The 26,780-nt window shown below is 48.2% G+C and overlaps 2 protein-coding genes across 3 annotated transcripts in view; both read right to left on the reverse strand.

Annotated features, from left to right (window-relative positions):
• AP3S2 (adaptor related protein complex 3 subunit sigma 2) overlaps positions 1-4,603 on the reverse strand; it is a 60,113-nt gene extending 55,510 nt beyond the window's left edge. Inside the window, exons 1-2 of the mRNA XM_047795127.1 lie at positions 4,436-4,603; positions 401-492 (exon numbers count right to left, since the gene is read on the reverse strand). Of these exons, the coding sequence (XP_047651083.1) occupies positions 401-492; positions 4,436-4,504 (161 nt within the window). The 5' untranslated portion in view covers positions 4,505-4,603. The remainder of the gene's footprint in view (positions 1-400; positions 493-4,435) is intronic.
• A 6,631-nt stretch (positions 4,604-11,234) lies between these two features.
• ARPIN (actin related protein 2/3 complex inhibitor) lies at positions 11,235-25,778 on the reverse strand. Of its 2 annotated transcripts, XM_047795125.1 has the most exons (6): positions 25,567-25,778; positions 23,789-23,864; positions 18,639-18,771; positions 14,169-14,375; positions 13,645-13,808; positions 11,235-12,235 (listed from the first exon to the last, which is right to left on the reverse strand). In XM_047795125.1, the coding sequence occupies exons 1-6, from the start codon at positions 25,656-25,658 to the stop codon at positions 12,227-12,229; spliced, it is 681 nt and encodes a 226-aa protein (XP_047651081.1). In that variant the 5' UTR covers positions 25,659-25,778; the 3' UTR covers positions 11,235-12,226. The 2 variants fall into 2 exon arrangements, with proteins under 2 accessions (XP_047651081.1, XP_047651082.1); XM_047795126.1 differs by lacking the exon at positions 23,789-23,864 and having other exon boundaries at positions 11,529-12,235; positions 25,567-25,618.
• Between the last annotated feature and the right edge of the window lie 1,002 nt (positions 25,779-26,780).

A 26,780-nucleotide genomic window follows, 5' to 3' on the forward strand; every position in this document is an offset into this window, starting at 1 on the left:
CCATTTAACAGCATCTGGGAGGTCCTGTTGTGGCTCAGCAGTAACAAACCTGACTAGTATCCATGGGGACACGGGTTCAATCCCTGGCACACTCAGTGGGTAGAGGACCCAGTGTTGCTGTGAGCTGCAATGTAGATTGCAGACGCGGCTCAGATCTGGTGTTGTTGTGGCTATGGTGTAGGCCAGCAGCTGCAGCTCCAATCTGACCCCTAGCCTGGGAACTTCCATATGCCATGGGTGCAGCCCTAAAAAAAAAGACAACAGCTTCCGAAACAGAACTGGGTCTACCCTGAGGAAATCATGCTAAACTCGGCTCAAGATGCATCAAGTACTGCCTGAGAAGCATGCATGATGAAAGCCACCCGAAAGTAGAGAGATGGGGAGGAGACCCATCGTTTACCTTCCACCCTCCAAGAAGTTACAGATGTTGTCATCCCGCTTGAGAACCAAATGGAAGGTCTCTCGAACAATCTGCTGTTGAATTTCTTCTGGCTACGGGATAAAAGAAACAGAGTGGATCAGTGGGAAAGTCTGAAAAACTACATCCCATTAATGGGGATGGACAAAAGGGAAGTGCTTCCAAGCTAGGAATGATCTAAATGTTCCGTATCCATTTCCAGAAAAGACAAATGAGGAGCAGAGAGAAAAAAAAAAGGAGAATCTATGCGGAAAAATGGACAAGAAGGCTCTGTTACAGGAATTAAAATAGGGTATATTTACCTAGATATCTAGTCCCTAATCATTACTGTCCTGATAGGTAAGTTGATATTTCTTTACTGTTAACAACCAAGGAAAGGAGAACCAACAACTTCATATAAAGTCAAAGAAGAAGTAGAAGTCCTGATCCGAAAACATTTTGTTTCACCCTAGAAAACATCTATGCCACGGTAAATAATAAATGTCAGTAGGTCTAATACTTCAAGGAAGTCAAAATGTAATTGTGCACATGTTTTGTTTTTGATTTTTTGCTTTTTAGGACCACCTTCAGCATATGGAAGTTCCCAGGCTAGAGGGTGAATCGAAGCTGCAGCTGCCAGCCTACGCCACAGCCACAGCCAGACCAGAGCCAAGGCATGTCTTCGACCTACACCACAGCTCACAGCAATATTGGATCCTTAACCCACTGAGCAAGGTCAGGGATCAAACCTGAATCCTCATGGATACTAGTTGGATTTGTTTCCACTGCACCACAATGGGAACTCCCATGCACATGTTTTAAAAATCTGAATTTGCCATTGTTTGTACTGGTTATATAGATATTATATATAAGACGCCATATTTATATATACTATGGTACTTATTTGTATTTGTACAAAGTACTACTGAAAAAGAGAATGTTCTATTTATAGATTAGAATTTTGAACAACTATAGAGCTATAACCTTTTTTCACATGACAAAGCTCAACTGTGATCAAATCTCTTGAAAACCCACATTTGGTTTCTATTTATACAGATGAGGTTCATAATAAGTATGGTTGTAAAAAAGGATAATGGGAGGGAGAAATCAGTCATTAAGATAAATATAATTAAAAGCTCCAGACCTGTGCTCTCAAATCTCAATGTGTAATGAATCATCTGGGAATGCTGTTAAAATGCATATTCTAATTTAGTCACTCTGGGGTAAGTCTTGAGACTGCAGTTCTAACAAATTTCCATGTGATATAAACGCTGCTGGTCTGGGGACCACATTTTAAGTTGGAAAGCTTAAGAAAACCTTAGGATTGGACTTGCTTTAAGATTCAGATAATAGTGTTAAGTAACGTTAACCCCTTTCTACAGCACTTAATCAGGCGTGAAATGGTTAATTATTTAAAAGAAACAGAGGGGAAAAAACAGGGAAAGTGTCGTTGTGGAGAAATTACTTTTCATAAATTCGACTTAACGTGGGCGTACAGTGGCCCTCTGTATTTACTGAATGGATGAATGAAAACTTGGTAATCGTATCACTGTAAGTTTGAGTAAATGAATTGCTATCTTCTGGTTCCCATTTAAAGAATTCAGAAAGCTCACAGACGCCAGCATGCTGTTAAGGATTAACTCTGGGTACTCAGAAACAGAAAACATGCTAAGCATCAGCACTTTTTTACACAAACATCTTTTACATGAAAGCGTTTCATCTGACTCTTTGGGGAAATAGCAGTAGACAGTGGGTAAATGGTATGAAATGGTGAGGATACCTAATATCCAATTTAATGAAATGGTAAACTATCAATAGCTTACATGTCTCAATTATTTTAATAATCCTTCATATCTTTCAGTACTCTGCAGTTTGCAAGGTAATTTTCACTCAGAAGCTAATTTAGTTCTTAGAAAAATCCTATGCTCTCCAAAGAAGATACACAATGGTCAATAAAGACATGAAAAGATGCTCAACATTATTAGTCACCAGGAAAAAAAAAATTAAAACCAAAAGGAGGAGTTCCCGTTGTGGCTCAGTGGTTAATGAATTCGACTAGGAACCATGTTTCAGGTTCAATCCCTGGCCTCATTCACTGGGTTAAGGATCCGGCATTGCCATGAGCTGTAGTGTAGGTTGCAGACATGGCTCGGATGTGGCATTGCTGTGGCTCTGGTGTAGGCTGGCAGCTACAGCTCGGATTAGACCCCTAGCCTGGGAACCTCCATATGCTGAGGGTGTGGCCTTAGAAGAGACAGGGAAAAAAAAACAAAAAACAAAAGGAGAATCCAGTTTGCACCACTAAAATGTCTTTAATTTAAAAGATAATAGGAAATGTTTTCAGGGAGGCGGAAAAACTGCAGCTCATACTGTTAATGAGATGTAAAACGGTGCGGCCACTTTGTAAAAGTTTGCCAAGTTCCTCCAAATGTTCACTATAAGGTTATTATGTGACTCAGCAATGCTACTCCTAAGAGAAATGAAAATATATGCTCCCACAAACACCTGTACATGAATGTTCACAGCACCATTATTCACAAGAGCCATAAGTAAAACATCAACTGATGAATAACAATTAAAATGTGGTACATCCACACAATGGCAATAAAAAGGAATGAAAAACTGATACATGCTACAACGTGGATGAACCCTGAAAACATACTAAGTGAAAAAAGGCAGTCAGAAGAGACCACATATTATATTGATTCCAGTTATATGAAATGTCCAGAATAAGCAAATTTAGAGACAGAAAGTAGGTTAGTGGTTGCCAAGGGCTGGGGTTGTTGACTGGGAAATATGGAATGATTGCTAATGGGTAGAAGTTCCTCTTCTGGATAATGAAAATGTCCTAAAATTGTGGTGATAGTTGCATAATTCTGTGAAGTACTAAAAGCCATTCCACTGCATATTTTTTAAAGGTGAAATGTATGGTATGTAACTTAGATCTCAGTAACACCTTAAAAAACCTGATGGAGGGAGTTCCTGCTGTGGTGCAATAGGTTAACAACCCTGTTGCAGTGGTTTGGGTTACTCTGGAGGTGCCTGTTTGATCCCCAGCCCTATGCAATAGAGCTTTAAGATCTGGTGTTGAGGCAGGTGCAGCTCAAATTCAATCCCTCGCCCAGAAGTTTCCATATGCCTCTGGTACAGTCATAAACAAAACAAAGCAAAACCCTGACAGAAAAATTCACACACACACATGCAAATACAAATTGAAGTGTTATTAAATGCTAACATAAAACCGATATAATTATTTAATAAAATGTAATCTAGCTAAAAATTATATGAAAAAGGTAAAAAAAATTTTTTTCATTTCTATTTGACAAAAGAGGAAATAAAATCTGAAAGAGATTTATCAACTTGACCTGAACATAAGTTTTCTCACTTCTCCTCTAGGTTTCACCAACCCACCAATTACATTTTTAACCTAGCTCTGAAGAAATAAAACGTCGGGGGACAGGAAGCAAATAATGACGTTTATTCTTCCCAAAGAAACGTTTTTGGAAAACTCAAATTCACATCATCAGGTACTGAGCCCTCACGCGGCTGCATTTATAATTTCTCACCATTTCTCACTTTCCAAACTGACTTTGAACTCTACAGAGTGAAAGGTATCTAGTCCCTAGGCAGTCCCAGCCTCCACTGAAGCAAACTAATTCCAAGAAAGCACTTTTCTAAATCCTCTGGCTAAAGCGAAACCATTTTAAAAAGCTGCGTATTTCTCCCTCGTGAAACTGCGAGGTGAGTTTCACCCCGACAACCGATAAGGTGAAAGCGACCTCAACCATTTAAGCTGTTAACCACCACCTGAGACACTGGAGAAGTGTCACAAAACGGCACAGAAATGCTGGGGTCCTGAAAGGGGTAGGAAAGAACGGGGGTAGCGGGGCCGGGGCAGGTTGAGTCTGGGGGTCACCCATGGCACAGGGGAGCCCGAAAAGGTCTGCGGGCATTTTCCCGCGCGCTTCGCACAGGCCAAAGGGAGGGAGGGGGGTGCAGGCGCCCCAAAGGGTCGTGACGAAGCTAGGCCGCACTCACGAAACGCTGGTAGAAGCGGACCAGCCGCGGTTTCCCGTGGTTATTGAAAACCAGAATCGCCTGAATCATCTTTGCCCGCCACGCTTCTTTCAGCACCGGCTGCTCCCAGAAAGCATCTCCTTCCGCCACAACACAGACGTTTCCGGTTGATGCGCTGCTGAGAATGGCCTCAGGAAACCTGTCCCGGCGCCCAGGGGCCGGGCCACGAAGAGTCCGGCCTCCCGGCACGCCTTGGTGAAAACCGCAGGGCGGGAGCTGGGCTCGCCGCGGGAGGGCTGGTGCGGACTCCGAGGCTGAGGAGGTCCGGCCCCTAGGCCAGAGCCGGTGGGCCAGTTAGGGTCTGGCTAAGACGCCACCCTGGCTCTTAGCCCTTCGTGCATACCCACCGTTTGCTTAAGAATCCCGCCAGGCGCAAAGCCGAGCACGTCGGAAAAGCAGATCAAGATCGCTCAGTGGATTAAGGATCTGGCTGAGTCCCTGCTGCGGTGCAGGTTCTATCTCTGGCCCAGGCACTTACGCAGGATGGCGCGGCAAAAAAACAAAACAAAAAGGCAGACACCCCAACAGCAACCACGCTCCCAGATGAAAATGCTGTGGGATCTTCCATTTCTCCTCGGCGGCAATAACACATACGGTCCTGCCTTCTTCCCCTTAACACTGCAGAACATTCCACGTGTGCAGATGCAGGCTAATTTAGCCATTTCCCGGTTGGGGAACCTTATGTTCGTTTTTAGTATTACATAAATGCTGAATTATATAGAGGTCTCTTCATGCAAAAGGACTGTCTGTCCATGGTAGACAGTGAATGGTGGAATTAAGGGATCTTTAATGCAATTCCATTTAATAGGTACTGACGATCCCAGATCGGTAGTCTTTGTATTTTTTTTTCTTTCTTTTTTAAATTTGGCTTTTGCGTGTGTGTGTATGTGTGCAAATTTCTTTTAATGACTTAGTGGGGGTGAGGTGAAGCCTGTCCCTTTATTGCAGATAGAACTGCAAATTGGAATCATCTACCCTGAGGTCTGTTGGCAAATATGCATCAAAAGCCTTTAAAATATAGATTAGACTCAGTATTTCCAGTTTTAGAATTTATAATAAAGGAGTTCCCATCGTGGCTCAGCGGTTAGCGAACCCGACTAGCATCCACTGGGATGCGGGTTGACCCCTGGCCTTGCTCAGTGGGTTAAGGATCCTGCCTTGCAATGAGCTGCCATGTACGTGGCAGACTGGGCTGGGATGGCACATTGCTATGGCTCTGGTGAAGGCCAGTGGCTAAAGCTCCAATTGGACCTTTAGCCTGGGAACCTCCATATGCTGCTGCTGTGGCCCTAAAAAAGACCAAAAGACAAAAAAAAAATATATATATATATATAAAATAAAATGATTATGGAAAGATTTAGCCTCAAAAATGTACATCTCAGCAACATTATCACAGAGGAAAATACAAATCAAACTAGTTATTCCAAAATGAGAAACTGGTTAAATGCATTGATCCATACGCATTTGAGAAATATTAAATAGCTATAAAAAATCATGGTATGGAGTTCCATTTGTGGCGCAGCGGGAACGAATCTGACTAGGAACTATGAGGTTTTAGGTTCGATCCCTGGCCTTGCTCAGTGGGTTAAGGATCCAGTGTTGCCATGAGCTGTGATGTAGGTTGCAGACTACGAGGCTCAGATCTGATGTTGCTGTGGCTGTGGTGTAGGCTGGCAGCTGTAGCTCCAATTCTACCCCTGGCCTGGGAACCTCCATATGCCACAGTGCGGCCTTAAAAAGAAAAAAAAAAAAAGAGGAGTTCCCGTCGTGGCTCAGTGGTTAACGAATCCGACTAGGAACCATGAGGTTGCGGGTTTGGTCCCTGCCCTTGTTCAATGGGTTAAGGATCCGGCGTTGCCATGAGCTGTGATGTAGGTTGCAGACGCGGCTCGGCTCCCGAGTTGCTGTGGCTCTGGCGTAGGCCGGTGGCTACAGCTCCGATTCGACCCCTAGCCTGGGAGTCTCCATATGCTGTGGGAGCGGCCGAAAGAAATAGCAAAAAGACAAAAAAAAAGAAAAAGAAAAAAAAATCATGGTATGAAAGATTTATGGTGTAGGGAAATGATCATGGCATTATCTGTAAGTGAAACGATTACACAAAGGAACACCACCACTTTGTAAGACTGGAGGTATATACACCAAAATATGAAGAAAAATTGTGTCTCATAGAATGGCAGCATCAAAATGTTCAGCACAGGCCTCTGGAACCCCAATGCCCTGGTTAAAACCCTGGCTGTGTTGACTGCCTGGGCACCGTGAGCAAGTGTCATTTGTAAAACAGGCATAATAATCAGTTTACTGTAAAATTTGGGGTTTTTTTCTGGTTGAAAAAAATGATTCGGAATTTATGTCGTGGCTCAGTGGTTAATGAATCCAACTAGGAACCATGAGGTTGCGGGTTCAATCCCTGGCCTTGCTCAGTGGGTTAAGGATCTGGTGTTGCCATGAGCTGTGGTGTAAGTTGCAGACGCGGCTCGGATCCCAAGTTGCTGTGGCTGAGATGTAGGCCGGCGGCTACAGCTCTGATTTGACCCCTAGCCTGGGAACCTCCATGTGCCGTGGGTTCGGCCCTAGAAAGGCAAAAAGACAAAAAAAAAAAAAAGATTCTACTTTCCTCAGATAGTTATTATAGCACAAAAGAGTTAATATTTTTAAGTAATCAGAGCAGTGCATAGTATATAATTATTACAAAAGTGATTTTTTAAATGGTGGAATTATATATTTTTTTTTAATTTATTTTTTGCTTTTTAGGGCCACAACTGCAGCAGCATATGGAGCTTCCCAGGCTAGAGGTCGAATCCCAGCTACAGCTGCCAGCCTACACCACAGCCAGAGCAACGCCAGATCTGAGCTGTGTCTGCGACTTACACCACAGCTCATGGCAATGCCAGATCCTTAACCCACTGAGCGAGGCCAGTGACTGAACCACATCCTCTTGGATACTTGTTAAGTTCAGTATCCAACAGGAACTACTGAGGCACAACAGGAACTCCAAATCAATTTTTTTTTTTTTGGTCTTTTTGTCTTTACCAGGGCTGAACCTGTGGCATATGGAGGTTCCCAGGCTAGGGGTTGAATCAGAACTACAGCTGCCAGCCACAGCCACAGCAATGCGGGATCCGAGCTGCATCTGCAACCTACACCATAGCTCACGGCAACGCCAGATCCTTAAGCCACTAGTGAGGCCAGGCATCGAACCCACAACCTCATAGTTCCTAGTCGGATTCGTTTCCATTGTGCCACAATGGGAACTCCCAAATCAATTTTTTTTAATGGAAAAGTTTTCAGAGTTCCCTGGTGTCATGAGACATGTTTCTACAATATTTTCTTAGCCTCTTTGCTTCTATTTTCTATGCTGAAAACTCCATCATGTCCTGCCTTACTTTACCCCATCTTCCTGCTTGAAAAACAGTCAAAGTGCTGGTGAATGACTTAAGCTTAAGAACAAAGACCTAAAGGCATATTCATAGGGTCAGCTGAATGAGGACATAATGCGTTGGTCTAGGCATGTGGAACCTGTGCAGAAAGGCACACTGTTTGTACAAGCATGATATGTCCTCTAAAGACTAAGAGGAAGATGAGCCTCACGGCCCAAGGGGTTTATGAGGGGTCGTTAGCAGGACATGCATTAGCAAGGAGAACCGAGGTGCAAACCTAGGCATGCTGCAGAGTTGCTGCAGATAGGCACGCCCTCTGCAGAACCACAGTGGTGATTCTCTAGAATGCTATGCATAGATAGCTGACACTAAGCTTCCTCAATGCTAATCAGTGTTAAAAGCCTAAAGGTCAGAATAAAAGCTTAATCTGCAACCGGCTATGTGACTTTTAAAATAACTTTAAAAAACCTATATCCTGCACCTGTAACCCCTTCCTCACTTGATGTAATCCTCAAGAGCACAATAAAAGCAGTGTGGTTTCTTGAGGTGGCACTCTTTGTCCCTGAGAACTTGAGTCCCCGGTTCCCACCTTTACTTAAGATAAATGTCTCTGTGTCTTGTTTTATGTTAACTTTTTTCCTTAAGTTTCACAGCACCTGTTCTTCAGCCCCAACCTGCTGAGCTGGTCTCGGCACCTGGTGCCTTAAAGACCCAGCATTGCCACTGCTGTGGCTCAGGTTGCTACTATGACATGGGTTCAATCTCTGGCCTTGGAACTTCCAAGTGCCATGAGTATAGCCAAAACAAAAAAACCAACTAAACAAAGATAAATGGAAATGTTTTTAAGATTTAGCAAATGGTTATATTTAAAATATAGTAACACATAAGGAAAGACATCTAGGAGATGAACATGAAAAAAATGTTTAAGTTCACTATTAATGGGAGAAAGTGGTAATTAAAATTAAAGTATTAATTTTAAAATTAAAGTATTATTGGAGTTCCCATCATGGCTCAGTGGTTATCGAATCCGACTAGGAACCATGAGGTTGCAGGTTCGATCCCTGGCCTTGCTCAGTGGGTTAAGGATCCAGCATTGCCATGAGCTGTGGTGTAGGTTGCAGACACGGCTTGAATCCCGAGTTGTTATGGCTCTGGCATAGGCTGGGGGCTGGAGCTCCGATTCGACCCCCAGCCTGGGAACCTCCATATGCTGAGGGAGCGGCCCAAGAAATAGCAAAAAGACAAAAATAAAGAAATAAAATTAAAGTATTATTTACTCCTTAACAAATACCATTTAAAAAATTTTATCATACCCAAGTCTGGCAAAGGTAGCATGAAAATGGTCCTCTCCTACATTGCTGGCGAGACAATAATTTAGAATAATGCTTTTGGGAGTTCCCGTCGTGGCTCAGTGGTTAACGAATCCGACTAGGAACCATGAGGTTGAGGGTTCAATCCCTGGCCTTGCTCAGTGGGTTAAGGATCCGGCGTTGCCGTGAGCTGTGATGTAGGCTGCAGACGCGGCTCGGACCCCCCTGTTGCTGTGGCTGTGGTGTAGGCTGGTGGCTACAGCTCTGATTCAACCCCTAGCCTGGGAACCTCCATATGCCGCAGGAGCGGCCCTAGAAAAGGCAAAATGACCCCCCCCCCCCAAAAAAAAAAAGAATAATGCTTTTGGAAAGCAATTGGCAATATAACCAGAGCTTTACCAAAGATTCTAAGATTCCTAGTAATCTGACTCCTGGGAATCCATCCCTAAAGAAATAGCCCTCAAAATATAGTGTATGGGGTGGGGGCCTGAGGGTGAGGTTGAGAAAACTGTGTAATTTGTAATAGTTTTTGACACAGTTCTAAATGGGGATCAATTAATTCACCAAATTTTGGAAAATGATAGTGCTATTAAGGTAGCCAATCTTGAAAATGATGGTATGAAGACTGTGTAGCTATATAGAAAATGGTTATATAACATTAACTGACAAAGAGTTATCAAATTTTATGTTTGTATAATAATGCAATGACGATGTACAGAAATCACAGAGTCCAAGATCACACCACTTCCCCATCTCCATGACTTGCAGGTCCTCCTCTCTCACTGGAGAGTCCCTTTCTACCTGTCTACTTGAATTTCTTTCCGTTTCCACTGCCACCGTGACAGACCAAACCGTTCTAGGCTCTCACCTGGACAATAACTGCAATCTCCTAGTTGGACTCAATCTGCCTTCAGTTTCTCTGGAGTTAAGTGATCTTCGAAATATACAAATCGGATCATATTACTCTCCCTCCCTAGGATCACTGGCTGCCAAGATGTTAAGGATAGAGTCTCAAAATACTTAACACACTGGTGATGACACACCTGACCTCCAGCCTCATCTCAAACATTGTTCCACTCCCACCATTCTCTGAGCTCCAGGCAGGGTGGCCTTTTCCTGCCAAGAGCCCAGCCCCATGCCTCTGAGACACCAAGCCCAGCTGTTGCCCAGGGCATCCCCCCCATTGACACACTGCGCCTCCCTGTTTAGAATGATGGCCTGTCCACATGCCCTTGCCATACCCTTTGGCCATGGTGCTCTGGGCATCAGGATGCCTGGTTAGGTGTCTCTCCCCTAGTCAGTGTCCCCAGGCCTCCTCCTGTTTAACCCCTCCCCTGGCCACTGTTATGGTTGAGGCCCCAGCATGCTCAACAGTGAGCCAGCCTCATTCAGACAAAGGACAACAGGGAGGCGGCTTCTACAGTAACTGAGCTGAGTGACTAAGAAAAGGGCAGTGAGAACAGAAGAGACCAGAGAGCAGTTCAGTGACCTTCAGGTAGCCTAAATGAAGTGTTGATTCCAAGCCTCACAGCCAGATCATTGAGCCCAGGATCAAATACACCGGAAGGCAAAGGAAAATGTGAACCATGATAATAAATGCTGGGACCTCAACCATGAAAACCATATAGAAATAAATGGAGCTAATTATCACATGTGCCTCTTGGGACAATTGTGACAATTAAGTTAGATACTACAAGTACCTGGCACAAGTGCTTGGCACAAGGACTAGCAGCAGGAGTCATTCAACAGCCAGTGGCTATAATTATTACCGTGGAAAGCATCTAGTGCTGACTTTGACACATTAGGGGACTTGATAATTGTTAGTTTACCACCACCTCCTCTCTTCTCTGAGCCAAACAGGATCCACATTCCACCAAGTTCTGCTTATTCTTAGGACTGAGACTGTGCTTAGGATTAAGGTTGTAGATTTCAACTCCGGGTCCCTTCCTAGATCTGGTTCTGGGCACACTATCCAGCAAGGCAATATTCATGACCAAAATGATGTGGCTTTCTTCTTATACAGAGATTGCTCAGTTGGGAGGCTGTTTATATCAAATAACAACCCAGTCGGTATAGAGGAATCATTTCCTGAAGATTTTATTCATTCATAAAAAGTTCTCAAGGTACAAAACAAGAAAAGTGTTATAAAAAATGTGGCCTGGGGGAGTTCCTGTCATGGCTCAGCGGTGATGAACCCTACTAGGATCCATGAGGTGGTGGATTTGGTCCCTAGCCTCACTCAGTGGGATAAGGATCCAGTGTTGCCATGAGCTGTGGTGTAGGTTGCAGACGTGGCTCAGATCTGGCGTTGCTGTGGCTGTGGTGTAGGCCAGCAGCTGCAGCTCTGACTTGACCCCTAGCCTGGGAACCTCCATACGCCACATGTGCATGCTTTAAAAAAAAAAAAAAAAAAATGTAGTCTGGCAGAATAAGTCAGAGATGGAGACCCGCCAGCCACACCTCTGAATGCTCTCAGCCTCTCTGAGAGGAGCATCCCTGGGAAAGGAGCAAAGGGAGGTCAGGAGACAGGAACCCCAAAGATACAGACAACCAGAGGAGGAAAAAAACTGACAGTTCTGGGGGGCTGAAAAGGGGACAAGGAGGCTTGAGCAGGGGCACAGAGGCTACAGCACAGAGTGCTAGGGAAGAGGGCAGTTTAAGAAGGAAAGCAGGCTACACAACAAGAACAGAAGAAGGAGGCCCTGCTAACTTCTCTGAGCCATTCTGCATGCAGATGAGGGATTTTTTTTCCCCCCCAGTTCTGTACCAAGTCCAGTTCCCCTGAATGCCCTGGGGAACTCGCTATCATGAAAATGTCTAGGAAGGTTAGACTCACATCCAGGGAGAGATGCTTCATGAGGCGCAGCACAGGGCCCCAGTGCTAACACCAGGGTCTTGGGTTTGATTTTAGCAGAGCTTGTTCAAAGGGTGTTCCGTGGCCGCTGTAGGGAAGAACCAGGGTAGGGCTTGGCGGACTTGCTTCTGCGAGCTCCAGGATGAAAGGTGATGGAAGAAATGCTTAACAGTGCTGGTGGGCCCTGGAGGCACCCCATCTCTCACTGACCTCAGTCATCCTGGGGTAAAGTAAAGAGAGATGAATAGGGCACATTTCACACACGTCTCCTCCAAGTCCTCAGACAAACAAGCATTTTATTGAGGGGCCCCGGCCTTGGCCTCCTTTTGTCAGAGTTGGCCCAGGAAGCCAGTCTGGCAACTCCAATTGCTTTTTCAGTCCAAGACTCACTTTATTAAGTCAAAAGGGAACCCAGTCTCTCCACGCTCCCTGTCTCTGTTTTCTCTAGCAAATATCACTCATCTTCATCACCTAGAGAAATTGCCCGTGTTTTGTTTTGTTTTGTTTTGTTTTTTTGTCTTTTTGCTATTTCTTGGGCCGCTCCCTCAGCATATGGAGGTTCCCAGGCTAGGGGTCGAATCGGAGCTCCAGCCCCCAGCCTATGCCAGAGCCATAGCAACTCGGGATTCAAGCCGTGTCTGCAACCTACACCACAGCTCACGGCAACGCTGGATCGTTAACCCACTGAGCAAGGCCAGGGACCGAACCTGCAACCTCATGGTTCCTAGTCGGATTCGTTAACCACTGTGCCACGACAGGAACTCCTAAAACTTTTTTTCAATGTTCAATTTAGGGTCTTTTCACACCAATACAAATCTTCTAGTGAAATATACCTCAAAAAATCAAATCAGGAGTTCCCAGGATGGTGCAGCAGAAATGAACCTGACTATTATCCAAGAGGACTCGGGTTCAATCCTGGCCTCGATCAGTAGGGATCAGGTGTTGCCATGAGCTGTGGGGTAGGTTGCAGATGCAGCTTGGATGTGGTGTGCTGTGGCTGTGGTGTAGACCAGCAGCTGCAGCTTCAATTTGACTCCTAGCCTGGGAACTTCCATATTCTGCAGGTTGGCCCTAAAAAGCAAGGGAAAAAAAAAAAAAGAAAAGAAAGAAAGAGAAAAACCAAATCAATGGCAAATAGGCTGAGGATCATCTAAGGAGCTGACTTTGGGGCCAAAAAAACTCTTAAGGACCAAGTCAGCCATTCTTCCAACCACTCTGGGCAAGGAGCCCAGAACAAAGTGGGGGGAAAATGCTCATTCAGCAGCTCAACTGCCCCAACGTGGCAGATATTTTCACTAGAAGTGGAAGTATCTGGAGCCTTAATGGCATTAAGTCTCCTTGGTTCCTCTCTGCATGCCATCCTTTCCATCTTGTCCTTTCATAAATCTCTGGGGCTCTCTTGTTGATTGGCACGGTTCAGACCCACCAAAGAGAAAGGTCCCAGGATGTCACTCTTCATACCCTGAAGGAATCCTCTTGATGCTAACATACCCTCAGGAACCCCCCCAAAGCTGTGGAGTAAAGTTTATGTTGTTGTTTCTTTGCCCTACACCTAACCACAACTAGTACCAAGCTCTCGCCAAGAGATAAACCACAACACCAGGTCCACAGTCGCCTCCCTGGACCTACCCACTCCTCGTCCTCTGCGCCGTCCCCCTGTTCTCGGGTCTCTGCCGCGGCCCCCTCCCAAGACTTCTGGGCCATGATGTTGTCTGTCCAGGACGCTCCTGTCTTTCCATCACCAGCGAAATTACACTTGGTCACTGTTCCAGCTTCAAGTTTGGCTAATGACTCTGAAGAAGAGAGAAGGTGAATGGCCTCTTTCTGTGTGGCAGAACATAGAAGGGGCTGGCCCATTTTGCTGGGGTCCCCTAGGCCTGGGTGTGCTCAGGGAGGCCCTGAGTGGGACCCGCAAGGTACCAGGTAGAAGAGGTCCCTGACAGGAATCATGGGATTGGGCGGCACCCCAGGATCCAGGGTACTGGCTGAGGGACTTGGGCATAAATCTCAAGGGGTCATGTCCACAGGGAGGCCAGACCTGGTCTGCTCCAGGAGCTCTAAGAGGGAGGGATGGGGAAGCCTTGAACAGGAGGCCAGGAGCCCCGACAGGTCATAGGGGAGCATCAGGCCACAGTGGAGGCTGCCCTGCTCACCCAGGAAGGGACCATCACCACGAGTTTTCAGCCGGACCCCAGCCCCTATCTCGAGCTCCATGGCCTCCATCTCTGACTCAGGCATCCAGAATGCCACCGTCTGGTCGGGGGTGAGGCTCTCGGTCAGCGCAAGCAGCTCTGGCTTATTCACCAGCCCCTTCAGTGCTTCGGGCGAGAGTCTGTCGGTGTCTCCCTTGGCCTCCACCTCTGCAGGTACACAGCACAAGTGGGTTATTCACTATAATAGCAAGAATTTTTTTTTTTTTTGGTCTTTTTATGGTCCCACCCACCCAGGCTTCCATAGCCTGGGCATACGGAAGTTCCCAGGCTAGGGATCGAATTGGAGCTGTGGCCACCAGCCTACACCACAGCCACAGCAATGTGGGATCTGAACCAAATCTATGACCTACACCACAACTCACGGCAACACCAGACCCTTAATCCACTGAGCAAGGCCAGGGATCGAATCCGCATCCTCATGGATATCTCAGTCGGGTTTGTTAGCACTGAGCCACCATGGGATAGAAGCAATTTGGGAGGGCTTTTTAAGAGCCAGGTGAAGGATGAGTGTTGCACCTGCTCACAACCACCTGAAGGAAGGGCTCTGAAGCTCCCATCCTGCGAGTATCCATCAAGGAGTTCTGAGTTCAGGCTCTGGAGCCAGACTGCCTGGTGCAAATCTGCTTACACACTGTGGGACCACAGGCAAGTTACTTAACCTCTCTCTGTGCCTGACATATAGGGATAAAAGTGGTACCTACTGATGAGGTTGACAGGAGGTGTAAAAGAATTATCTAATGCAAGCAAAGCACTTAGGATGGGGCCTGGCACACAGCAAACCCTCAGCAAGTGTTACTGTATTTCTTATTCCTATTTACAGATGAGAAAACTAAGGCTTAGAGAGGCTAATTAATTTGCCCAAGGTCACAAAGCTAGTCAGCGGAAGAGGCAAGATTCAAGCCCTCCATATAATTCTTTTTTTTTTTTTTTGGTCTTTTTGTCTTTTTAGGGTCGAACCCACCACAATTCCCAGGCTAGGGGTCCAATCAGAGCTGTAGCCGCTGGCCTACACCACAGCCACAGCAACACAGGATCCAAGCTGTGTCTGCGACCTACACCATAGCTCACCACATCACCAGATCCTTAACCCACTGATTGAGGCCAGGGATCGAACCTGCATCCTCATGGATGCTAGTCAGGTTCGCTAACCGCTGAGCCACGACAGGAACGCCCCTCCACATAATTCTGCCTTCCCATGGCGACCCCAGTGACTAGGCAGGGTTCTCTCCCAGCCCTCAGGTCACCCTGGCTGGGGTGGGGTCTGCTGGAACCAGGAGCAGACTTTGATGGTCCCCATGCCTCTCATCCTGGCCCTGGCAGAGCCCAGAGACTCAGGGAGGATGCCCCTCTCACTCATCTACCCCGAAAGTCCCAAATCCACTAATCCCAGGTTGGGGAGGAGAGGGCAGTCCCAGTGCCAGACGAAGAAGCGAGGCCTCTCATGGCCACCCCGGAGCTCTCTGCAGGCCACCTTCCCCATGCCGACATCCAGAGGGCTGCCGGCCACAAAGACCAGACCACGTTTGGTTCATCGCATGAAACCTCTGACAAGCTCTGCCAGGAACGCCTTCCAGGAACCCCTAGACATCTCACTTGCAAGGAGGAGGTTCACTGCTCCCTCTCCTCAACCCCTACCCGGCTCAACATCCCCCCAGAAGAGCCACCTCACTTCCTACTTCGCAAGATGACAAAAGCCAGAGGTGGGGCCACTCACCTTCCTGCCACCACCTCTCTTCTTTTTTTTTTTGCTTTTCAGGGCTGCACCCACAGCAGGGGTCAAATCAGAGCTACAGTTGCTGGTCTACACCACAGCCACAGCAATGCGGGATCTGAGCTATGTCTTCAAACCTACACCACAGCTCATGGCAACACTGGATCCTTAACCCACTGAGAGGAGGCCAGGGACGGAACCTGAGACCTCACGGTTCCTAGTCGGATTTCTTTCTGCTGTGCCACGACGGGAACTCCTCCCTCCTTCCCTTCTGCCAAAGGACAAAGTATCTGATCTCGGGCCCCAGGTCCTACCCCCTCCCACTTCTTCAGGGACCTGCTTGTCTTCCTTGCCTAGATCTTGCCTATCTGCCTTCCTGTGCTCTGGCTGTGGCGCCCTCCACTCCAGACCACACCACCCCTGCAGAGCTACGGGGGAGCACATCACCGTGAAGCCCACTGGGTGCTCCGCAGTCCTGACCTCACTGGGCCTTGGGCAGCCCCTGACCCCACTGCCACTCCTCACTCCTGTCCCCCTGGGCTTCTCTGGGCTTCAGAGACACACGCTTTCTCCATCCTGTTCAGACTCCTCTCGTGTTCCTTCCCCTGCTCCTTGAGGCTCCTTCCCTGTCCAGCCCCTGTCCTTATTGTTACCCAGGACAACCCAGGGTGACTTATTCACTGAAGCAGCTTCAGTACCACCCACATGTGATGACACTGAAATACGTGCAGCCAGCTCAGGGCTCTTCCTGGGTTCTAGAACAGTACCACCCAGCCTCCAGGAGACATCCTCCTCTAGCTGGAAGTGCTACCACGTGGCTAATGCTATGGGTCCCAAACAGAACTCCTCCCCAAACTGCTCTGATTGCACCTCTGTCCCCTAAACCTGGCACCCGAAGCCAAATCCTGGGGTCACCCTGGACTCCCCTTATCCTCCCCATATCCAAACAAACACTGAAGCCACCATCCCTCCTCTGTCTTTTTTTTTTTTTTTTTCTGGCCTCCCTGGAGTTCCCAGGGCCAGGGATCAGATCCAAGCAGCAGTCTCAGTCTCAGCCTAAGCTACAGCTACAGCAAGATCCTTAACCCACTGTGCTGGACCAGGGATTGAACCTGCAACCCAGTGCTCCCAAGACGCTGCCAATTGCATTGCGCCACAGCGGGAACTCTCCTCCTCTATCTTGAGCCTGCCCAGTCTCTCCATCCTCACTGACCCGTCCTTCATCCTGGCCTCATATCTCCTTCCTAGTTGCCATCGCAGCCTCCTAACAGCCTCCTGGTTTCCAGTCTATTCACCCCGCCCCAGGGGTTTTTAAAATCTAATCACGTCACTCACCTACTTAAAACCACTTACTGCAGAGCTCCCCCTGGAAGGCTTCTCCTCACCTGCATTGGGAGCCCTCGATTCCCAGAATTCCCTTGGCATGCTGCCCCATCTCTGAAACACCTTTCCACGCCTCAGTACCCAGATGATTCCTGCTCATCTTTCAGGATCCAGTACTAGCGTTCCCTCTGCCAGGGCACCTCCGCTGACTGCACCTGCCTGGACTCCAGTCATGGCCTCCAGCTCCTCTACTAGACTAAGAACATCCTGAGTGCAGGTCCGGGTCTTGCCCTTCTCTGGACCCTCAGTGTGTGGTTCAGGGTGGATTCTCATTAAATGTTCACAAAATCAATGAGCAACCGAAAGCATGAATAGATAACGTGATGGAGGGGTGGATTTCCACTCAACCTCAAAACCTCATGAGGGGCAGACAGCAAAAATGTCCTTCTACAGGAGTTCCCGTCGTGGCGCAGTGGTTAACAAATCCGACTAGGAACCATGAGGTTGCGGGTTCGGTCCCTGGCCTTGCTCAGTGGGTTAACGATCCAGCGTTGCCGTGAGCTGTGGTGTAGGTTGCAGACGCGGCTTGGATCCCGCGTTGCTGTGGCTCTGGCGTAGGCCGGTGGCTACAGCTCTGATTCAACCCCTAGCCTGGGAACCTCCATATGCCGCAGGAGCGGCCCAAGAAATAGCAACAACAACAACAACAACAACAACAAAGACAAAAGACAAAAAAAAAATGTCCTTCTACAGCCAAAAGTGGGGGAAGAGGAATGAGATCAGGGAGGGCCCGAGAACCAAGTAAGAATTTTGGCAGGGGAGTTCCCACTGTGGCTCAGCGGTAATGAACCTGATTACTATCCATGAGGACATAGATTCTATCCCTGGCCTCGCTCAGTGGGTTAAAGATCTGGCATTGCCGTGAGCTGTGGGGTAGGTTGCAGACGTTGTTCAGACCATGCGTTGCTGTGGCTGTGGTGTAGGCCTGCAGCTGTACCTCTGATCCAATCCCTAACCTGTGAATTTCCACAGACTGCAGGTGTGGCCCTAAAAAGACACACACGAAAAAGAATTTTGGCAGGAAAATAGAGGCCATTTGGCTTGAACTCTGCACAAAGGCAGGTTCACATATGATTCTGCCAGGCTGCAGAAGATGGTAAGAGCCGAGAAGGTAGCCAGGCCCTCAGGACTGACGTGGAGCACTGGGGATCCTGAGTGAACCAGGGGCAGGAAGAGTCCAGCCAGGGAGTCCTCAGGCCAAGTGTGGGCTTCAAGGACAACCATGCTAAGATACTTTCTAGGAGCCAAGAGACCCCTGGAAACAATGGAAGGCCACAGTGTAGGGGGGCCCTAAGGGAAGAAGAGGGGGTACCTACTGTAGGATGACATGAGGAAGCCTGTGTTCACCTTCCTGGTGGCGCTGAAGTTGGGCTCGATTTCATTTCCCTTGGGATCAAACTTACGGCGATGGATGCAACTGGGCCGGATATACAGCACGTAGTAGCGCTCCTGGGGCCAGGCAGAGAGAGAGTGAGGGGGCTGTTTCATGCTTCACCCTCCGACACACACACTCCCCATATGCTCTGGCTGTAGCAACCCCCCCCCCCAACCTTACTCTCTACCCCCAGAATCCCACCACAGCTCCAAAAGATGTTTACATTAGCCAGAGGACCCCACTGCACTATCATTCATTCATGTGTTTAGAGGAGAACTTGTTGGAATTCCTGTTGTGGTGCAGCAGAAACAAAATCCAACTAGTATCCATGAGGACTCGGGTTCTATCCCTGGCCTTGCTCAGTGGGTTAAGGATCTGGTGTTGCCAGGAGCTCTGGAGTAGGTCACAGACACGGCTCGGATCCTACGTTGTTGTGGCTGTGGTGTAGGCTAGCAGCTGCATCTCCAATTTGACTCCTAGCCTGGGAACCTCCATGTGCCAGCGGATGTGGCCCTAAAGAGAAAAAGAAAGAGAACTTGTCACACATAATGAGCCATACGAGATTTCCTCGAGAGGGCAAGCTCAGAGCCACACCCTGAAGCCTCCATGCAGTCAGAGACAGAAAGTATATACAAAAAACCCAAGCACTAAGGACCCCAAATACCATGAGGGAGGAGTGGCAGCAGCAAAGAGGCCATGGAAAGGACACTGAAATGAGGTTCTGAGTGAGGACAGCCACTGTGCCTCTTCTCACAAATGTGGGTCCTGGAGCAAATCATTCCTAACCTCGGTTTCTCCTGTTGCCTTGGAGACAAAATGATGTTTAGGGCATGTTGTCAGCTTTGTTTGCTTTTTTTTTTTTTTTATTTTTATCTTTTTGCCATTTCTTGAGCAGCTCCCGCAGCATATGGAGGTTCCCAGGCTAGGGGTCGAATCGGAGCTGTAGCTGCTGGCCAATGTCAGAGCCTCAGCAACTCGGGATTCGAGCCCCGTCTGCAACCTACACCACAGCTCACGGCAACGCCAGATCCTTAACCCACTGAGCAAGCCCAGGGATCGAACCCGCAACCTCATGGTTCCTAGTTGGATTTGTTAACCACTGAGCCACAACAGGAACTTCACTTTTTTTTGCTTTTTTGCCGAGCCACCTCTGTGACCTACACCACAGTTCATGGCAATGCTGGATCCTTAACCCACTGAGCGAGGCCAGGGATCGAACCTGTATCCTCATGGATCCTAGTTGGGTTCGTTTCCATTAAGCCACAACAGGAACTCCAATATCAATTCTTTTCTTTTTTTATCTTTTGTCTTTTTACAGCTGCACCCACAGCATATGGAGGTTCCCAGGCTAGGAGTCTAATCAGAGCTACAGCTGCCAGTCACAGCCATAGCCACACCAGATCCAAGCTGCATCTGCGACCTACACCACAGCTCACAGCAACGCCAGATCCTTAACCCACTGAGCAAGGCCAGGGATGGAATCCGAGTCCTCATGGTTCATTACCACTGAGCCAGGCAGGAAACTGCTATGGTTCCTAGTCGGATTCATTTCTGCTGCGCCACGATGGGAGCTCCTCGTTGTCAGGATTTAAGAGATAATGGAGGAGCAGGCACAGGGTAAAGCATGAAGTGTGCCTGCCAGCTATCCTCATCAAAACAGGTGGGCCAGATGCTCTCAGAGACTGAAGAAGAGGAAAGCACCTCCTGGGAGAAAGAGAGGAGGCAAGAAGGGAAAAACCCGCAACTGTAAGAAAAGGATGTGGGAAGAATACCAAAAGCCAAAAAAACAAAAACAAAAATGGTAACAACTTACCCATAATACTAAGTAGTAAAAGCAGGACTGGGTCCAGAGTCTATGCTTTCAACACGCTATTTCCTATTGTACTCAGTACTTAAGTATTTACTTAAATAATTAAAGTAAGGAGTTCCCGTCGTGGCGCAGTGGTTAACGAATCTGACTAGGAACCATGAGGTTGTGGGTTCGATCCCTGCCCTTGCTCAGTGGGTTGACGATCCGGTGTTGCCGTGAGCTGTGGTGTAGGTTGCAGACGTGGCTCGGATCCCGAGTTGCTGTAGCTCTGGAGTAGGCCGGTGGCTACAGCTCCGATTCGACCCCTAGCCTGGGAACCTCCATATGCCGCAGGAACGGCCCAAGAAATGGCAAAAAGACAAATAAAATAAAATAAAATGACTTGTTCTTAACTCAAAAAAAAAAAAAAAAGAATATCAAAAGCCTTGACAGGTACATAAAATAAAAGTCAAGGTCTTGAGTTCCCACCATGGCTCAGTGGAAAATTAGTATCATGAGGAAGCAGGTTTGATCCCTGGCCTTGGTCAGTGGGTTAAGGCTCCGACGCTGCTGTGAGCTGTGGTGTCGTTGCAGACGCAGCTCCGATCCTGCGTTGCTGTGGCTGTGGCGTAAGCTGGCAGCCACAGCTCCAATCTGACCCCGAGCCTGGGAACTTCCATATGCTTTGGGTGCAGCCCTAAAAAGAAAAGAAAAAAAAAAAAAGTCAAAATCCAGTATGTATAGTTTTTTTTTGTTTTTTAGGGCCACATCCAAGGCATGTGGAAGTTCTTGAAATGGGGTCAAGTCGGACCTGCAGCTGCCAGCTTATGCAACATCCAGATCTGAGCTACATTTGTGACCTACAAGGCAACTTGCAACCCACTGAGCAAGGATCCTTAACCCACTGAGCAAGGCTAGAGATCAAACCCACATCACCACAGACACTATGTGAGGTTCTTAACCTGCTGAGTCACCTGGGAATTCCTTAACAAATGTTTATTATTTTTTGTTTTCTTTTTTGGCCGCCCCACAGCGTACAAGTTCCCAGGGCAGGGATCAGATCCTTAACCCACTGTGCCAGGCTGAGGATAGAACCTGAAGCCCAGTGTTCCAGAGGTGCCGCCAATCCTACTGTGCCACAGCAAGAACTCCCGTGTGTATGTCTGAGCAACACAAGACCCTTAGAGGCTTCATGGGAGTCCAGGCTGGGAAAGCAAGTGGGATCACTGCAGAGCAGTCTTGAGGCTTAATCTCCAAAACATACAAACAACACATATAACTCAACAACAAAAAATCAAACAACCCAATCAAAAAAGTGGGAAGAAGACCTAATAGACATTTCTCCAAAGAAGACATACAGATGGCCAGTAGGCATATGAAAAGATGTTCAGCATCACTAAGGATCAGAGAAATGCACGTCAAAACTATAATAAAGTACCACCTCACACCAGTCAGAATGGCCATCATTAATAAGTCTAAAAACAGCAAATGCTGGAGAAGGCGTGGAGAAAAGTGAACCCTCCTACAGTGTTGGTGGGAATGTAAGCTGGTGCAACCACCATGGAAAACGGTATGGAGGATCTTCATAAAAGTAAAAATAGACCTACCTTATGATCCAACAATCCTACTTCTAGGCATATACCTGGACAAAACCCATAATTCAAAAAGATATATGCACCCCTATGTTCACAGCGGCACAATTGACAATATCCAAGACTTGGATACAACCTAAATAAATGTCCATCAACAAATGGATTATGAACATGTGATACAGAAGTTCTCTTGTGGCACAGTGGGTTAAGGATCTGTTGTTGTCACAGCAGTGGCTTGAGTCACTGCTGTGGCACAGGTTAGATCCCTGGCCTGAGAACTACCATATGCCACAAATGCAGCAAAAAAAAAAAAAAAAAATGTGGTAGAAGTTCCCATTGTGGCGCAGTGGAAAGCGAATCCGACTATCCGACTAGTATCCATGAGGCAGGTTCAATCCCTGGCTTCACTCAGTGATCTGGCGTTGCCATGACCTGTGGTGTAGGTTGCAGATGCAGCTCAGATCCCGAGTTGCTGTGGCTGTGGTGTAGACTGGGAGCTGTAGCTCTAATTCGACCCCTAGCCTGAGAATGTCTATATGCGGTGAGTGTGGCCCTAATAAGCCAAAAAAAAAAAGAAGATCTGGTACATATACATAATGGAATACTACTCAGCCATAAAAAAGAATGAAATAATGCCATCTGCAACAACATGGCTGCACCGAGAGATTCTCATACTAAGTGAAGTGTCAGAAAGAGAAAGATAAATACAATATGATATCACTTATATACAGAATCTAAAATATGACAAAAACGAATCTATCTATGAAACAGAAACAGACTCATAGACATAGAATACAGACTTATAGTTGCCAAGGGGGAAGGGAGAGGGAGAGGGATGGACTGGGAGTTTGGATTTAATAGATACAAACATTTAAAATGGATAAACATGGAGTTCCCGTCATGGTGCAGCAGAAACAAACCCAAGTAGGAACCACGAGGGACAGGGATCAAACCTGCATCCTTGGAGTTCCCGTAGTGGCTCAGTGGTTATAATGAATCCGACTAGGAACCATGAGGTTGAGGGTTCGATCCCTGGCCTTGCTCAGTGGGTTCAGGATCTGGCATTGCCGTGAGCTATGGTGTAGGTCACAGACACAGCTTGGATCTGGCGTTGCTGTGGCATAGGCCAGCGGCTACAGCTCCGATTGGACCCCTAGCCCAGGAACCTCCATATGCCTCAGGGGCAGCCCTAGAAAAGACAAAAAGAGAAAACAAACAAACAAACAAACAAACAAAAACCCAAACCCTGCGTCCTCATGGACACTAGTCAGATTCATTACCGCTGAGTCACAATGGGAACTCCAAGCCTCCCAGCACATTAAATCTCTTCCATCAGAAGGTGCCAAGATCCCTTCACTCAGCATTCAGAGCCTGAGTCCTGAACTACTTACCTCACCCCTTCTTGCTCTCAGTCCTCCTAGTCCCAGCCCCAAACACACCCCTTGGGTTTAGAGCCTGGTCTGTCTTCTTAAGAACCCAGGCCCTCTCACCTGTTAACCACCCAGCACAGCCCAAACTGATCCCTTCCACCTACGGCTCCTTTTGGCTGCCAATCTCCCAGACTCTTCACCTGTCCCGGGAGGCCCTTGATTGAGCAAAGAGCTGGACCCCAAGTCTTGGCACTGGCGGCACCAAGCAGAGGGAAATGCATTGGAGGGTAAGGACCTTGAAGCCAGTGCCCTGTGGGTGCCCCCAAGGAAACATCCTCACCTTCCTGCCATGGGCATCTGAGATGCTGTGCCGTGATACATCGACCAGCTCTCCCTCCAGCAGGACACCATCTCCCCTGGGAATGAGAGAGAAGAGGGGACCAACTGGTTCTGTCAGTCTGGAGGAAAGAGCCCCTCACAAGGGCCATGGCCCAGTTCAGAGTGTATACTAGACAGAAGCGTGTCCCAAACCTGTCTCCCATTCACCTGGCCCCCGAGAAGGGCCCAGTATGTTGCAGCCCCCTTCTCTGTGCTCCCACACCTCTAAGGGTCCCAAAGTCTGGGGTATCATCCAGAAAGTAGGAAGCAGTATTGCCAGGCTGTAAGACCAAGCTATGGCCCCTCCTGCAGGGGGTTACTATAACCTCTGTAGTGTTCTTATCCACAAAATGGGAGCATCACAGCCACCCTATTCTGCTTCTATGATGATGACAACACACAATCATGTATGTGAAGGTGCTGTGTACACTATTAAAGTGTTTACTGAATATAAGAGATTTTACTTTTTTATTTAACCAAATTTTTCAGGGGGTAGGGTCTAAGTAGCTTCTCTTGTCACGTGTTTTAAAGCACTTCCTTTTTAAAAAATTTATTTTTTGGCTGCCCTCGTGGCACATGGAAGTTCCCATGGAAGGCCAGGGATGGCATCCACACCAGAGCAGTGACCACAGCTGCTGCAGTGACAACACAGGGTCCTTAACCCTCTGTGCACAAGAGAACTTCTAAAGCACTTTCACACTCCCGCTCTCATTCATATCCACTTTAGAAATGGGGAAACCCAGACTCAGAAGGTTTGTGACTAGGCCAAGATCAGAGGGTCCCAGGAGTTCCCATCGTGGTTCAGCCTTAACAAACCCTGCTAGTATCCTTGAGGACTCGGGTTCCATCCCTGGCCTTGCTCAATGGGTTAAGGATCTGGCATTGCCGTAGCTGTGGCATAGGTCAGCAGTTGCAGCTCCCTTCAACCCCTAGCCTGGGAATTTCCATATGCTGTGGGAGAGGCCCTAAAAAAACAAACAAACAAAAAAACAAAACAAAAAAATCAGAGTTCCTCATTAAAGGGAACCAGACCCTGGCTTGCCAATCCTAATTTTCACAAAAGCAGAACCTGGGGACTTCCTTTTTGGAACCACATAAATGGGAGAGGGGTGGGGGCAGGTGAAGAGATGGGGCTGAAAAGTGAAAACTCCCAGTACCTCACTCGCCCCTATCTATCCCGCTACTCCCTTCATTCAGTTGTATTTGTAATTGCAAATGGAGTGGTCTAGTCGTTCTCTGTTCTCCGTGCCAGTGATGGTAGGGCCTGGCCCTCCGGATCCAAGTCAAGCCTCCAGGCAAGCCTGGCCCTCCCTCCCAGGCCAACTCCCACCCGCTGTTCCCGTCACAGCACCACACAGTCCCTACTGAAGCGGAGTGCACCGTGTGCAAAAGGCCTAAAGGCAAGGCAGGGGCAAGTGGTGAAGTTTATAGCTGATATATGCCAGCGCGGGATAAAGACAAAGGTTGATAAGCAATCGCCGTCTTATGAGCGCTGTTTGGGAGTCAGGACCGACCCTCTGTGAGTTTTAAGGCTTAAGGGGTGCGCTCCGAGGGGAGCACTGGGAAGAGAGGTCTGGAGCCCAGGGGACCTTCGGCGAGCCCCGCCTTTCCTCCCAGCCGTACCCGATCTTGGTGGCGCCCCCCTTCCCCTGCCAATCAGGGAGCCCGGGATCTACGCGGAGCCTAGGGATCCGACGCAGGCCGGCCCGGGAGGCGGAGGGAGATGCGGGCGGAGCCTACCCCTGGTGGGCGGCGGGGTCCCAGGCCCCAGGCAGCCGCGCGCTCTGCACCGCTTTGTTCTGGAGGACGCTGTCGTGGTAGATGCGGCTCATTCTCCCCACGGGCGCGGAGCCCTCGCGGCCCGGGGCACGGAGCCGGCACGCTGGGCGGAAGGCGCTGCGAGGAGCCGCGCAGGGAGCACACGCCGAGACTGGCAATTCCCAGCCGCAAATCCGGGACCGGCGCGGCCGCGGGCGTTCCCGCGCGGGATTTAAAGGGGCCGAGCCCCATTTCTGCCCGCAGGGCCTTTGGCCGCGGGTGGGGATAGGGAGGGGAGCGGAGCCACGCCCTTCTCGTTCTCTCTCTCTTCCTTGTTCCTAGAGGGAGACCTAGGCCTCACACACGCGCAAGGGAAATTGAGGCCAAGAGAGCTAGTACGGTCAGCTCTGAAAGGATGGGATTCCAGGGAGCAGGAACGGAAAAATGAGAACAGCCCTCAGGGACGGCGCAGTGGTTAAGCACAGAGTCGCTCTTTTTACGCCCCACGCGCAAGGTCGCAGAGCGGCTGAGGGAAGGGCTCTGGGTACCTGTAGCAAAGAAGCCTGAGCTGAGATGTCAGATCAGCGACTTACCATCGTTAGAATCCCAGCCAGGTGAGCTTGGACAAGTTCTTCAACCTCTCTGAGCCCATGCCTCCTCCTCTATGAGATGGGGTCAGTGTCAGAGGAGTTGTAAAGATTTAATAAGCTCACTCTAGGGAGTTACTGTTGTGGCGCTGGGGAAAGAAATCTGACTAGTATCCATGAGGACACGGATACTAGTTCCATCCCTGGCCTCTTTCAGTGGGTTAAGGATCCGGAGTTGCCGTGAGCTGTGGTGTAGGTTGGACTCCGCTCAGATCCAGCGTTGCAGTGGCTGTGGTGTAGGCCGGCAGCTACAGCTCCGATTCAACCCTTAGCCTGGGAACCTCTATATGCAGTAGCTGTGGCCCTAAAAAACAAAACCAAAAAAAAAAAAAAAAAGGGAGGAGGGCAAAGATGGAGTTTCCTTATGGCCCAGTGGGTTAAGGATCTGGTGTTTTCACTGCAGCAGCTTGAGTTGGACCCTTGGCCCAGGAACTTTTGTAAGCCACAGATACAGCCAGATAAGGGGGGGGGGGGCAAAGAAATTTCTTCAAAGGAGACATACACATGCCCAAAATTTATATGAAAAGCTACTCAGCGTCACCAATCATC

This window comes from Phacochoerus africanus, chromosome 9, assembly GCF_016906955.1.
Source record: "Phacochoerus africanus isolate WHEZ1 chromosome 9, ROS_Pafr_v1, whole genome shotgun sequence".
In the NCBI taxonomy this organism is placed as follows: domain Eukaryota; kingdom Metazoa; phylum Chordata; class Mammalia; order Artiodactyla; family Suidae; genus Phacochoerus; species Phacochoerus africanus.

Coding starts and splice junctions, on each gene's coding strand:
- ARPIN (XM_047795125.1), bottom strand. CDS start 25,658: ATGAGCCGCATCTACCACGACAGCGTCCTCCAGAACAAAGCGGTGCAG. Junction 18,772..23,788: donor CAGATGCCCATGGCAGGAAG/GTGAGGATGTTT, acceptor GCCTGGCCCCAG/GAGCGCTACTACGTGCTGTA. Junction 14,376..18,638: donor CTTCCTCATGTCATCCTACA/GTAGGTACCCCC, acceptor GTGTACCTGCAG/AGGTGGAGGCCAAGGGAGAC.